At 48.0% G+C, this 14,004-nt stretch overlaps 1 protein-coding gene across 1 annotated transcript in view; it reads left to right on the top strand.

Moving 5' to 3' along the window:
- Positions 1-6,010: 6,010 nt before the first annotated feature.
- The window catches only part of LOC142785102 (unconventional myosin-Id-like), an 89,111-nt gene continuing 81,117 nt past the window's right edge, over positions 6,011-14,004 (top strand). The window contains exon 1 of the mRNA XM_075883519.1: positions 6,011-6,337. Within this exon, the coding sequence (XP_075739634.1) occupies positions 6,249-6,337 (89 nt within the window). The 5' untranslated portion in view covers positions 6,011-6,248. The remainder of the gene's footprint in view (positions 6,338-14,004) is intronic.

Below are 14,004 nucleotides of genomic sequence, written 5' to 3'. Positions count from 1 at the left end.
TGTCGCGAGGGTAGCGCGGTGGCGAAGAGCGGCGAGCCGTCGAGCGGACTTCCCTGAAGCCTTTGCCCGAAGGCGAAGCAGGGAGGCAATCCGTTTTGAAAACAGCAACAAGAAGGAGCGTTTACTGTAGCAGGTTGTCGTTTGTACAGAGCCAGCCAGTACGACAACGTCGGCTGGGGCAAATCCTCCAAACATGGGGCCGGCACGGCCTTAAATAACGTTTGGGTATTTTCTGCGAGACCAGTTCCCTGGAACGGCCCAGTGGCTCGGCTGAGGAGACTCAGCCATACCCGGAACTGCAAGGGGGTTCGGCGGAGGAAGCGACGTTATCCCCGGAACTGCATGGTTCTCCTGCACGGAAGGCGGCGCTGGGAGGGGGGAGACAGTTCGTCGGAACAGCGCTCGATCTCGTGAGACGTGCTCCCGAACGAGGAAAATGTCTGTGGCATAACAGTGTGCAGTTCTATGTCGACCATGCCCCACGTACACCTTAATTCTAGCACTGTCCCATGGCACGTCCAGTGCAAGTTCACAGCACTCGCTTCATCCTAACATTCGTAGGTGGGAGTACTAGGTTGCCAATCAGGGCGAAGCAACCTCCTCGTGGAGGTTTACGTACCCACATTTGCCCAGGTTGTGCACATGCGCACCACCATGGAGACCTCTCAAACCATCATCGCAAAGCCTATACCCAAACATGCGTTTTGAAAATGAGTATTGCTTCTCGCTCTAGAGTTCATGAGAGTCAAAACCGCACCAGCCATCTTGTACAACGGTAGATGCCAGGCATGTGGCGTATAATACGCCGTGGACGGGGTAGTCGGTCCAATGTCGATCACTTGATTCCAGGTTCACAACACACATGTAGGCCAACCCAACTAAATGCAGGAGTGACGTCGTGCTGGTTCGTTGTCCGTACAAGAATCGCAACGACGCATTCGTCGCCATCTGTTGTTGGAGCTCTTGTCAGGTCGGTATTGCAAAATGATTTGTCGTGACAATGGCCTGTCGTCAGGGCAGCCGGCGAGTGATTGTCTCTACGCTCTGTCGAGGTCAGTCACAAAGAAGGTGTGTTCAAGCGTCTCGCGATGCAAAAAATTTTAGGTGGCGCTATAAACACAGGACGAAGAGTATGGCCAAACACACGAACAACACCATGGACAACCACGGCATCGGCCATGACGAAAATAATACGTACGCTACCTTCTAACTAAGAACTGCATATGCTTGGACGCTGACACGAAGGCAGCGTATTCGATCCGGGCTGCGACGGTCACATTTCCACCACCATCATCATCATCATCATCATCATCATCATCATTATTATCATAATCAGCCTGACTACGTCCGCTGCAGCACAAATGCCTCTCCCATGTTCCGCCAGTTAACCCGGTCCTGTGCTTACTGCTGTCAATTTATACCCGCAAACTTCTTAATCTCATCTGCCCGTGCACCTAACCCTCTGTTTCCCCCTAACTCGCTTGCCTTCTCTGGGAATCTAGTTAGTTACCCTTAATGACCAGCGGTTATCCTGTTTACGCGCTACATTCCCGGCCCATGTCCATTTCTTATTCTTGATTTTAACTACAATATCCTTAATCCCCGTTTGTTCCCTAATCCACTCTGCTCTCTTCTTGTCTCTTAAGGTTACACCTACCATATTTCTTTCCATTGCTCACTGCGTCGTCCTCAATTTAAGCTGAATTCTTTTTGTAAGTCTCCAGGTTTCTGCTCCGTAACTAAGTACCGGCAAGATACAGCTGTTATATACCTTCCTTTTGAGGGATAGTGGCAATCTAGCTGTCATAATTTGAGAGTGCTTGCCAAATGTGCTCCACCCCATTCTTATTCTTCTAGTTACTTCAATCTCGTGGTTCGGCTCCGCGGTTATCACCTGCCCTAAGTAGACATATATTCTTTTAAAATTTGAAGTGCACTATTACCTATCTCGAAGCGCTGCTCTCTTCCGAGGTTGTTGTACATTACTTTCGTTTTCTGCAGATTAATTTTAAGGACCACCTTTCTGTTTTGCTTGTCTAACTCCGTAATCATGAGTTGCAATTCGTCCCCTGAGTTACTCAGCAATGCAATGTCATCGGCGAAGCGCAGGTTACTAAGGTACTCTCCGTTAACTCTTATTTCTAACTGTTCCCATCCTAGGCTTTTGAAAACCTCCTGTAAGCACGCGGTAAACAGCATTGGGGAGACTGTGTCCCCCTGCCTTACACCCTTCTTTATTGGTATTCTGTTGCTTTCTTTATGAAGCACTATCGCAGCAGTTGATCCCCTGTAGATTTCTTCCAGGATATTTATATATACTTCATCGACGCTCTGATTACGCATTGTCTGCATGACGGCTGATATTTCTACTGAATCAAACGCCTTCTCGTAATCTATGAAGGCTATGTATAGTGGTTAGTTATATTCTGAGCATTTCTCTATTACCTGATTGATAGTATGGTCAGATTTCCGATGAAGGCGAAATGCGAGAGACCAGTCCACTTGAATTTAGGTGTACCGAAGATGGCCGATATTTGAAACTTCCATTGCCTTCCACAACGGTGATCCACATCGCGTGGTTCTGGCGCGTAAGAAACCCCATATTATAATGGACCCTTCATACAGCCTATTTAGAGAACCCATTTTTCGCCATATGGATACCCCCACAATTTACGGGAGGCATTATGAACTGTTTGACGGTGCACTGAGACTGACTTCCAGTCTATAAGTTCGGTACCAGTAAATTTTCATGGCTGGTGGTTAGACCCTTCCAACCCAATTGCTGATAACAGATTTGTAAAGTAATGTCTTTGCAGTTCTTTTTTCATTGATTAACTGTGCTGTGCCAAGAAAATTGAATTTCTTTTCTAGTTACATTTGACATGGAAACGACGTCCGAGGAAGAATAGTGGATATAATACCTATATGGCAGCATGCGTATATGCGCGATACACTTTTCTTATTCGCTACCCTCAAGACCATAGGTTCACCAGGAGGGAGAGGTTTGGTAGTGAAAACATGTTACTAAAGCAAGCGGGAGAGAGGAAGCACACAGTCGTAGGGACCGTTAGGTTGTGTGAAGCCTGAATCAACAATGGGCTCTGCTCACCGTCTTAACAACTGCACCGAACTTGAGCCGCAAAGCTTAGGCATATTCAAGGTAGAATTGAAGAAGTACTTGAGAAACTGCGCCGAGAAGGTAGTTTGGTTGCAGTTGCGTCTTGCACGTAATCTTAGCAGAACACTCTACAATGATCGCGAACCTTCTAGAACAATGAGGCGTAGTTTGCGCTGAGCATTCCTGGCAGACTTTGTGGGCGAAAACCGAAAGAAACAAAAGTAACGTAGCGGTAGTCGGTAGCTGTACGACGAAACATTTGTTTTCGGAAGCCGACGTTGGGAATGGCCCAAGTAAGTATAGATACCAATTTGCTGGAGTGGTCGGCCAGGTAGTTCGATTGGCTGCAGCAGTCCTGCAGGCCTTGTCGGTGGCGTCTTGCGTCGCTGACAGTCCTGGCACTTCCTCAAGTAATGAGTGACGTCGGCGGTAAGGCGTGGCCATGAAGAAACAAAAATGAAAATACGGGTGGCATTGTAGGTATACGCATCGTAGTTCTTCGGGGTCCAAGCTGTTCAAGGCGGCGACTTGGTCGTACGTCTCGATCCAGCTTTCCGGGTCCTCGATTGACAATCCACGGAAAGTTGACGGCCCCTTGGTCTGCCGAAGAACGATTGTGGCAGGCTGCACGGGGTGTAGTGGTCATCGTTGCTGCTGTCGATGTCGGGATCCGGGGCTGCCTGGTTGTTGCAGGAAGGGGCCCGTACTCTGGCTGCAGTACCCTCTGCCTGCGGCTTAGTCACTGTTCGGGATTGGCGTCGGTGTCTCCTTTGCCCCTTGAGCTAGGTTCACGGCTTGACGGGGGTGCCCGGAACATGAAAGAAGCAGCACCTCCATCAGATGTCACGGGGTCGCGACGTGGATGAATGGAGCAGACTCGATGTTCAAATAAAACTGTTCATTCGGCCAAGCTTGTGGCCGGTGAATAGGAAGTCAGATTACAGCAACACATTGGTACTGATAGCGGTGAACAGAGCGTCGGCCGTCGATCAACTGACAAGCGGCGAAGTATGTCGGTAATAATACATGTGCCGTCGAATATTCTAGCCTTATCACTGGTTGTTGCGTGAGCTCTGGAATAATATCGAGTGTTCGCGTCTGGCACGCAATCTTAGCTGAACGATCTACAATGATCGCGAACCTTCTCGAACAATGAGGCGCAGTTTGCACTGATCATTCCTGGCAGACTTTGTGGGCGAAAATCGAAAGAACGAAAAGTGAAAATAAAAAACACATTCTCTAGAAGCTCTTCATTCGACACTTGCGATTTTTTACCTTTATAGCAGCGTTCATGCATCGATGAAACACTCGTAAGCATCGTCAACAGCAATTCGCTCAAAAAGTAATAACAATAACAAGAGGTATACGCAGTCTTGAGAAAATGAGAACATTAAAAAAAACGTCATTTTTACTGAGGTTGTATGTATGGCGCTGAATTCGTTATTTCAGTTGGTAATTGACTGTGTGACTCAGAAAGTGTCCCCTTAATTCTGAAACGTTGAACAGATTACGGGAACCCACGAATGTTGTGGGATCTTGTTGCGAAAGTTATCGCAGCCGACTGAACATGTTTTGCACTCCAACGCCTCATTATTGTAAGCCTGTCAACGAAACGCTGTGGTTTAAACTGGAAAGCGCTAGGAAACCCAGACATAAAAAAAATGGCATGCCAATTATCATTGTACAGTGTAAAACAGGGGCACAGCCCAAAATTTTTCAGGAATGCAAAGGTGAGAAGAGGTGGGGTCAGGCATTCTTATGTATATGATGACCGTGCGGGTGTTTGTATGTGTACTTGCCTACATACGCATCCAAAACTGAAAGATTTCTCTGCGGAGGGAACGGATAATAAAATCGAGCCTCTCCCTCCTGGCTGCCTGAATAGTTTTAAAGTTTCCAAATCCGTTGCAGCACACGCTTGCCGGCGATACATCTTCTCAGTTTATTTCGCTGACATGACACAGATACCAGTGACACCGATACAGCAGCACTTTATTGTAATAGAAAAATCAGCAAAAAAAAAAAAAAGAAAGTGTTCCTACTTCGCGTCTCAGGCACAATCGAGGTCTGTCGCGGCAGCAACAAAGTTCTAAACGAGGAAGACATCGTCTCTGACAGCAACATGCAGTGCTGCACACGCATCCCCAGTTCGTTCCAATTTCGCCGACTAAGTGCTGTCGACAATCGTTGAAGTGGTCGAGACAGGGTCGTGTAATAAAAAACAACAAAACGCGCGAAGCATATCCGTCACGCGATGACACACTGAAACGTCAGCGAGTAGTTGTGCGGCGCCAGTTGCTGACTCCGTCGGTCGTTTCGAGGGGCTGCCGAGAGGAATAAAACGGGCGCAACTAAACAAGTAAAAGAAAATGCCGACTGGATACACGTCAGAAGCCGCGGATGGGCTACGAACCGCGTTGAGCCGTCGGGGCAGCAAGTGCTCCGGCCGCCGCATCGCGGTCTTTCAGTGAAAGTCGTAAAGGCCGCTTTGTTGATTAAATGAACTGTGCGGTTCCGATCTGCACTTATTAGACGGAGAAGTTGCGAGAACCCCTCGTGGGCGGGGCACTGCCGCTCTACAAAGTAGCGACTATCACAGCTCGTTTTGCGACCGTTCAGTCGAGAGGCAGCGAAAGGAGATGGGAAAGAGGGCTGAGAACCACCACGGCCGCTCGAAGCACGGTGAAGGCGAGCGAAGAGAGTGCCTGCCCCTTCTAAGAAGCGAGCGAAAAAAAAGCACAAGGACGATCTAGGGGGAACAGAAAGAACGAAAGAAAACGCGAAGACGCCAAGCGATGCCCCCCCCCCCCCCCCCCCCCCAGCCAGCCCGTACGCGCTTTCACGTTCGGTTTCATTCTTCCCCGTTCGTTTGCCGTGTTCGTCGACGGGTGGTGCTGGCTGATCTAGGGGCTTTAGGCTGCTATCGTTCGCGGCGCCGCCTGACGTCGCTTGTCCTGCCTGGCCCGCTCTACGGCGCTGGCTGAGCGGATTCACTAGGTTGAGTTGTGCGCAGCGTAATCCGTAGCCTGTCGTGCGAGGTCTTGCGGTCTCTCTGGGGCGGCGACGTTGAATTCAAAAACAGCGCGTGTGTGTGTGAGTGTTGTTGGCGGCGGCCAACGTGAAATGCGCGATGGCCGGTTTCGACGACGTCGGGATCGGGGATTCTGTGCTACTCGAGAACATCACCACGGATGCGTTTTTGGATAACCTCAAAGTAAGGTGAGTAGCTGAAGAGCAACGATTAAAGTCGCGCGCATTCCCGTCGCCGGACGGACGAGGCGGCTGCACGCACCGTTTTCAAATCGGCCGGTAGCTTGCTGCCGGTACGCGAACGGGGAACTTCGGAGTGTGTTTACTAGTGCCAAAGCCGTAGTGTGCCGCATTGGTTGTATAAAGCCGGGAGTTATGTGTGTAATAGGTTTTGCACCTTTCAGATGAAACTTTGGAGCTGACGTCTAACGTTTGCGCTGACAAGTATTTGTTTCCGCCGTGTTCTCAAGCTCCTGTCAACTTTTTGCCTTGGCTGTTTCGTTGTCGTCGATCGCGCTGTTTGTAACGATCCGACGCGGGCCGGTACCACAGTGAGTGAGTCACTTGCGTGGGTGGAAAAACTCTCGCTTTGTCATCAATATGCGGTGAGCTCGTCGGTAGATGAGCCGCTTTGTGTAATAACCCTGCCCGTTGCCCTCTGACTCATACTGGCCGTGTTCGAATAAGCAGCGGAAAGTTTACTATGTGCTGGCGCGCGCTATATTTACGCGGTGACGACTTGCCTCCCTGCCGGCAGCTGTCTGCGGTCGCTCTTCTGTTTAATTTTTTCGCACCGCTTACTCGACCCGTAAAAGCGTTCGGGGAGATGTTGCTTGAGTTGGGGAGCTTAAAGAAGCATACCCGTAAATGGGATTCCAGTTATCCCGATCCCCCTCCCAAGTGCGCCCTCACGTCAGTGGAAAGTTGAATGCACCGTTCGCCTTGACTCAAAAATAGCGCGCCGCTGAACGACAGTTGTAGTGGCTGAGCTTCCGTTGCACTCTTGTTACTCGTATTTTGTTCTCCGTGTGTATGTCACTATTCTGCGTTCCGGTCATGTTCACGATGTTCAGAAGCTGCGCGGACTTGTCACGGGAAATAAACTCATTAACATGCGCACTGCGTTCCTGTCGGCGTCATCAGTTTCGGCACATTTGTGCGCAGTTTTTCAGCCTGATCTCGCATCAGGACTTTCACGGGACGTCCGATGTTCTTTGGCGGTAACTTTAATAACGTATCGCGCTGTGCGTCGCGGCGCACTGCTCCTTTTTTCTAGGAAGCTCTGCAATAACAACGGAATGAGCGTGCCCATCTGCTGTCGTAGCTTTCTGCCCTCCATAAAACTGGCAGCCGAGTTAAATATGTTTGCAGCTGTTTCTATTATTTGTTTTTTCACAACGGCATTTGTGTGTCGCTCGGGTTTTTTTTTTTTTTTTTACCTGACAATCGTTATGCACCAGGGCCGACCGCTGCTGACTTAGTTTCCCGTCGTTGCCGAGTTGCTCAATAATATCGTGGCGCTTTAATCACTCGCTGTATATTAGACTGGGAGGAGCTGTGCTGCACCCAGTCAAATGATATGTGTGATCGCTCACGGTGAGATAAAAAGCGCGAATAAAGTCGCAATACTGAAATCGTACCTATCGATCCTCTGTCTACCACTAACAGGTGATCGTTGAATTTAACTGACGGCGTTTAACGTTGCAAAAGAGCGCTCCGAAATAAAATTGACATCGTAGGTTCCTCTAAGGTAATATTAATCCAAACGCACTAACGCTTTCGTGCTTTTCATTCCCGTTGAAATACGACTGCCGTGGTGTGGAAATCGAACCCGCGACTTAGCTACATAAAACTGTCTGCCACTACGCCAATACAGGTTTTCTCTATAGTTACTGATAGCGGAGCCAGTTTTTCGGGCTAATCTTTCCGCTCATCTGCCCGTGGCACTCACTTTCTTCGTTGACACTTTTCGTGCTTTCTTGGTGATTTGGGCGGACGTTAAGGTCAGCGATCTGTTTGTTTTTCATCGGCCCACTCTTAACGCTTCGATTCGCTCAATTAATAGTCCGTTGGGGTGTGAAACCGGCTTCTTATAAACGTGGATTCGTGTTATTTGTTTTAAGTAAACGCCCTGTTTACAGTAGAATGTTATCGTTGCTCTGGCGATATGCTGCCGTGAGCAGTTTCGACTGTGACGTCACTGCTCCGTTAGGTAGGTGTGTAAGCCATGGTGTAAGCTGCATAGGCGCAGCCAGCTGTGGGACGAAAGTTTTAATACATACAAGCTGGGCGATTCCACGTAAGATCGAACAGAGCATGGCCTGACCGGTCTACCTCTTGTATTTCTTTCAAAATTGTATATATTGTTATGAATACCGATGTGCACTACCCAGAGAATCGAAAAATAACTGAAGGTGAGCACAAATACGCATATATTTAGCTAAACAAATTAGAAATACATGGCTTCAATATATTGTGTGTATTTCATCGCCAAAGTGGGAAAAAAAAAAAACAGATGGAGTAAGTGCGGCACCCCACCTCTTCGTCATCATTGATTTACTGTGCTTCGAAAAAAAAAATTCCGACAAAAACGATTGCGACTGTCTTCTTTCCACTCATCAGGTAACAAGATATAAAATTTTGAAACGAATTTAAGAGGTCGACCGGCCATGCTTTGTTCAATCTTACGTGGAATCGCCCAGCTAATTAGGCTAGTTTGCGCTAACATTTTGAAATATAATTTCGCGTATTGTAAAAAAAAAACGGCTGTTAAAAATTCAACAGTGTAGATATTTTCGTACAGGTCAAATATTTCAACATTTCTTAAGTGTTACAACTGTATCGGAAGATATTTCGAATGAATTAACTTTTTGAAAGTCGTATATAGTTTAACAGCCTTTGTCAATTAATTTACAATGGCTGATTGAAAGAAAGATTATGTCTTACTACATATTTATAACGAAAATACAATGCCAATTCTACCCGCGGAGCACATGTCGACTTTTGTTTATTTAATACTTCACCCAACGTAGCTGAAACAGCCTGTAAAAGTGCCAGCAATGATATTCTGGCGCAGAAAAACATGGCCACAATTATAATCAGGAGCCATCATCGACCAATACAGCGACCCTCGCCGCCTAGCTTAAAGAGCTAGTGACACAGAATTTCGTGGGCGTGATTGCCTGCGGGAGCGATTCCAGTGAATATGCATATATCATCTGCAAAATATCAACAGCAAATATAGCTTGTAAGGTGCTTTAAATTAAATACGAAGTTTACACCCTCAAAGGGGACTCTTGGAGATCCCGTACGTCCCTCACGTGACCACGCTGCAGCAAGTTGTGACGACGTCATAGCCGCCATTTATCTGTCGTGGCGTTCGCTCCGTAGAAATACTTCTCGGCAGCTGCTCGCGAGTCCGTGGTCGCGGTGCACGAGTTGAAAGTTTTGTGTTCGATGACGATGCTGTCCTGTTTCAAAAAAGCTTCTTGAGGCGAACTGCACGAAAGTGCGTCACAGCTCTGTGTTCTGACATGGTCGATCTCTGCACCCGCTAGGCGGTGACAGTTGCACCCAGTGGCTCGTCGTTTTTGCAATAGAGACTGACACTGGTCAGTAATAACGAGTTTGTAACTAATTATCGGTCGCGTGCTGCGGAGAATGCTGTGTCGTGTTATGGACTAACAGGCCCCAGGAACAAATTGCAGAAAAAGTAAACTCGAGGCAAAAGTTTTTGTGTCAGTGCCCCTTTAATGTCGGAATCAACTCGGTACTGTCCGCTTGTGCGTCTGCCGTGCATGTTTAAGCCTCAGAGCCGCAGCTTTCTTGCGATCGTTTGAGTTATTGTACACTGTCGCCATGGCAAAATAGCTCTGCGCATCGCATCATCATCAGGCTGACTACGCCCAACGCAAGGCAGGGGGCTTTCTCGTGTAAAAGGGATAGTTGGTCTTGTCGATTGGAGTTCATATTGGAACGCAAGTCATGTGTTTCGGTGTACTTCGTCTTTTGCGCCCCGCCGCAGTGGTCTAGTGGCTAAGGTACTCGGCTGCTGACCCGCAGGTCGCGGGCTCAAATCCCGGCTGCGGCGGCTGCATTTCCGATGGAGGCGGAAATGTTGTAGGCCCGTGTGCTCAGATTTGGGTGCAAGTTAAAGAACCCCAGGTGGTCGAAATTTCCGGAGCCCTCCACTACGGCGTCTCTCACAATCATATGGTGGTTTTGGGACGTTAAACCCCACATATCAATCAACTTCGCCTTTTGTGCTGTTCCAATACGAAGGCTCTCTCACGTTTCAGTTAACCCTCTCATGATGTGTCAGCATACGAGTATAGCGAACAGATCCGTGCGTGCGAGTTTACCGATCGACATGTCGGCACTGTTATGCGTTGGTCGCAAATGAACGCTGCGAAAGATAACGTTTTATCAGTGACCGATATGGGCGCGCGTCAAGTAGTTCAATTCCGAAGCCTGCTGGCTATCGCCACCGCAGGAAAGCTTAGAAGTTAATATTGGCTATCCACACAGACTTGGTCACACGCTGTTGTGGCCTTGTCCTAATTTACTACGAACTCCCGGCTAACGGGGACGCATCGGAAAGAATGTCCACGTACCGAGTTTACTTATTTCAGCGTACCGTTGGTCGCCAGGCTTTTACAGGGGTGGGCCAAAGAAAAACAAATTATCAGTACACTTCACGTAATAAATGCGTAAAACAAACTTTCTCTTTAGTGCAGTACGGAAATTCAAACGGTACATGAGTGTGATCAATACGTAACTTTTACAAATTTCAACTGCAGTTCAAGCAGTAGTATACCAAGTATTAGATGACGCCATGACTTCTCGAAATGGCGGCTTACCAAACCTATATGAACGGCCTGAAACGACGTGTGGCCCCGCTTCCTGCATCTTCTCGAGAAAAAAAAAAGTTCTGTGAACTGCGTCACTATCCCCTCAGTCATTCCTGCGCCGTTCTCGCACGTAGCCCAGCGAAGATTATTAAAGTATACCTTGCTAATTAGTTAATATATCCCGCGGCAAAACTTCCTGAATACCGAGTGAGTTCACGTCGCAAGCGGACCACGGAGTCTAATCAATGGTTTACGTCTTAAGATTTCGTCACATCTTTTATTTCAAACCTCCCGTCACCCTGCCGCCCCCTTTACTCACCGTGTATATAAATGCGTCCACTTAACGACATTAAAAACGTTTTGTGTTGTCTTTCTTTTGTCGTTGTATTTCTGTTTCGTCATTGTAACACCACTCGAAATATCCGGTCATGAACGCCCACAAACCTGCTCCGTTCATTGCTTTATGATGAGAAAGAGGGAGAGAGCTTCCTGACAAGTTGCTTTAAATGTTTCGTTGGGCGGTCCCTTGACTGAAAAGACCATAGCCGAATGGAGTGGCACAAAAACACTACGCCACTGATTGCGTCATGCTGTTACGTTATACCATAGGACATCATCATGGTGTCGCAGATCTTCGAAATTCCCGACGTCATCAAGAAATGACATCAGTGGACATCGCCGCTTTATCAGAGGTGGGTCTTGATTCTGGAGGCTGGGCAATACCAAATGTTAGGGTTTCAGGGGTGAAGCTTAAGACCGAGTCTCGTTGTCTTCCGCATCCACCACGTTCCACGATACCGAAACTGAATACCTGTGCAACGAGAAACGAAAGCATCTGTAAAGCACGACTTTATGTGTACATCAGTCAAGTATGTGGTGGAAGACGTCCGTCCATCCCTCCCTCGATCCATTCGTCTGTGCGTACCTTTGCTATTCGGCGACTTAAACGTAGGCATTATGAACCGTAGGACCAAGCTTCGTCCACTCGTCGTCATTAACTTCGCGGAGATGCGTGGATTTTTTACTCGTTCGAAAACCACGATGTGATACGAGGGACGCCGTAGTCGAAGGCTGCGTAATTTTTTTTTTCTTTGTTCCGGTGTTGTGGGGAGCCTAAATCTAACCACATAGGCCTCAAGCATGTAGAAATGCCCGTAGAAATGCGGTTGTCATTCGATCCCGCGACCTGCGGGTCAACAGACGCACACCCCAGCCACTAGACCGCCGTGGCGGGTGACGCAATTATCTGAGGACGTCACGGTAAATTAATGCGTTTCATGCGCGTGTAGCTTATTATGTCCTGCAAGAACTGTAGGCTTCGATTACGTAAATAACGCATTATGAAATCAGTGGCAGGCGGTCTTAGAGAGTGTGTAACATGCTGCTGAAGCTTTGTCCACTGCGGATACGCTGAACGGTGCAGTCAAACAGGAAAAAAGTATACGCTCTGTTGCGATGGAGCTCTAGATAGGGAAGCTTGATTTAGAATATCTCAAATGCTCTCGAGGTTAAAATGGCCACGGCTTCAGACAACAAGACGCCGTGAAGAACTAAAGTAATGATTAATTGCAAATTAAGGCCGGCTTGCGCCTGCGTGAGAACTAGAACCAGTGTAAGAACTGATAACGCGCTGTTAGTGTTGCCGTCCACATCATTTAGGCAAAAGAAGCGAGAGAGAGAGAGACATCGACTGAATCAATAGCAGCTTAACTGTGACGATCGTCGAAAAAACAATTAAGCATTCCCAAACCATACGCAATTACGCAACATCTACGAGATACCCCCGCCACTCTGCGACGCATTCACTCGAGTTCCCACTCGTGAGAAGATGGGGGCGCCATTTTTTTTTTCGTTCTGTTTTTTCTTGATAGAGGCGTCCGAAGACACGCGATGTTGCATCACGGCGACGGGTTTCCCGACTTTATCACCGGAAAGCCGGGGATCATGGAGGCGCGCTATAGGGCGTCGTCGTTTCATATATATTTCTGCATGCATTTGACAGGACAGGACAAACAACTTTATTTGGTCCTGAGAGGCAAGGCAGCGGGCCAACTATGTAGGTCCCCACCCAGCCGTTGGCTAGTCCCATGTCGGAACAGAGAGGCCATGCCTCTCCGCTCGTTCACGGGCCCTCTGGACAGCCTGAAGCTCGACGTCTTGTCTGGGGTCTGTGATTGCCGTCGTCCAGTCTTCTTCTGTTTTAAAATCCTGTAACGCAGGGCACTGCCAGAGCATGTGACTCAAAGAGCAAAATTCACCACAATCTGGGCAAAGTGGATCAATATCCGGATGAAGCATGCTCAGAAAGCCCCTAGAGGGGTAAGACCCCGTCTGGAGCATGCGGAGCGTGCTTGCTTGTGATCTGTTGCATGCATTTGAGAAGCATTTTTTATTTCGGACGCAACCTACTAAAAACGTGATTGGGAGGGTGTTGCTGTGAAACCATGCGCACATATATGGGCAAAGGTGTAGCTTAAGTGGTATCAACGGTTCTTAGTGGGCATATTAAGGTTTTTTTTTTTTTTTTTTTTGGTAGCGCGAGGCGAAGTAGGAAGACAGGAAGGGATAGAGTAACAGGACAGAGCGCTACTAGCAACATGTTTATTTTCGAACACCAAGCCACTTTTAAGGCATAATCGTCAGGCAGACAGGTTAGCACGTAGATTCAGTGAGATAACTGCGCGGCAATGTCATCTAGATAAAACCAAAACGAACGAAGCCATCACAGATAAAACCATGTATCACCGCGTACGAAGGGACCCCAGCTCCTTAGGTGACAATCCAATCGAAGGCATGCACTGATACACACATCGCCAAGAGCGTGTTTGTATCAGCGCTATGCCCTGTCACTCTATCCCTTCCTGTTTCTGTATTTCGCCTCGTGCTACAAAAAATCATTTCATATCCATCACCAACAAGCCCACATTGCAATTCTTTTGGTGGGCAGTTTGTATAAAGTAGCACGGATAATTTAGGCTAGTTGGTATTGGGCCATGTTTAGACTGG

This window comes from Rhipicephalus microplus, unplaced genomic scaffold (genome assembly GCF_043290135.1).
Source record: "Rhipicephalus microplus isolate Deutch F79 unplaced genomic scaffold, USDA_Rmic scaffold_18, whole genome shotgun sequence".
NCBI lineage: Eukaryota > Metazoa > Arthropoda > Arachnida > Ixodida > Ixodidae > Rhipicephalus > Rhipicephalus microplus.
The sequence above is the reverse complement of the archived record's forward strand: the minus strand, read 5'-3'. Positions and strand labels throughout refer to the sequence as shown.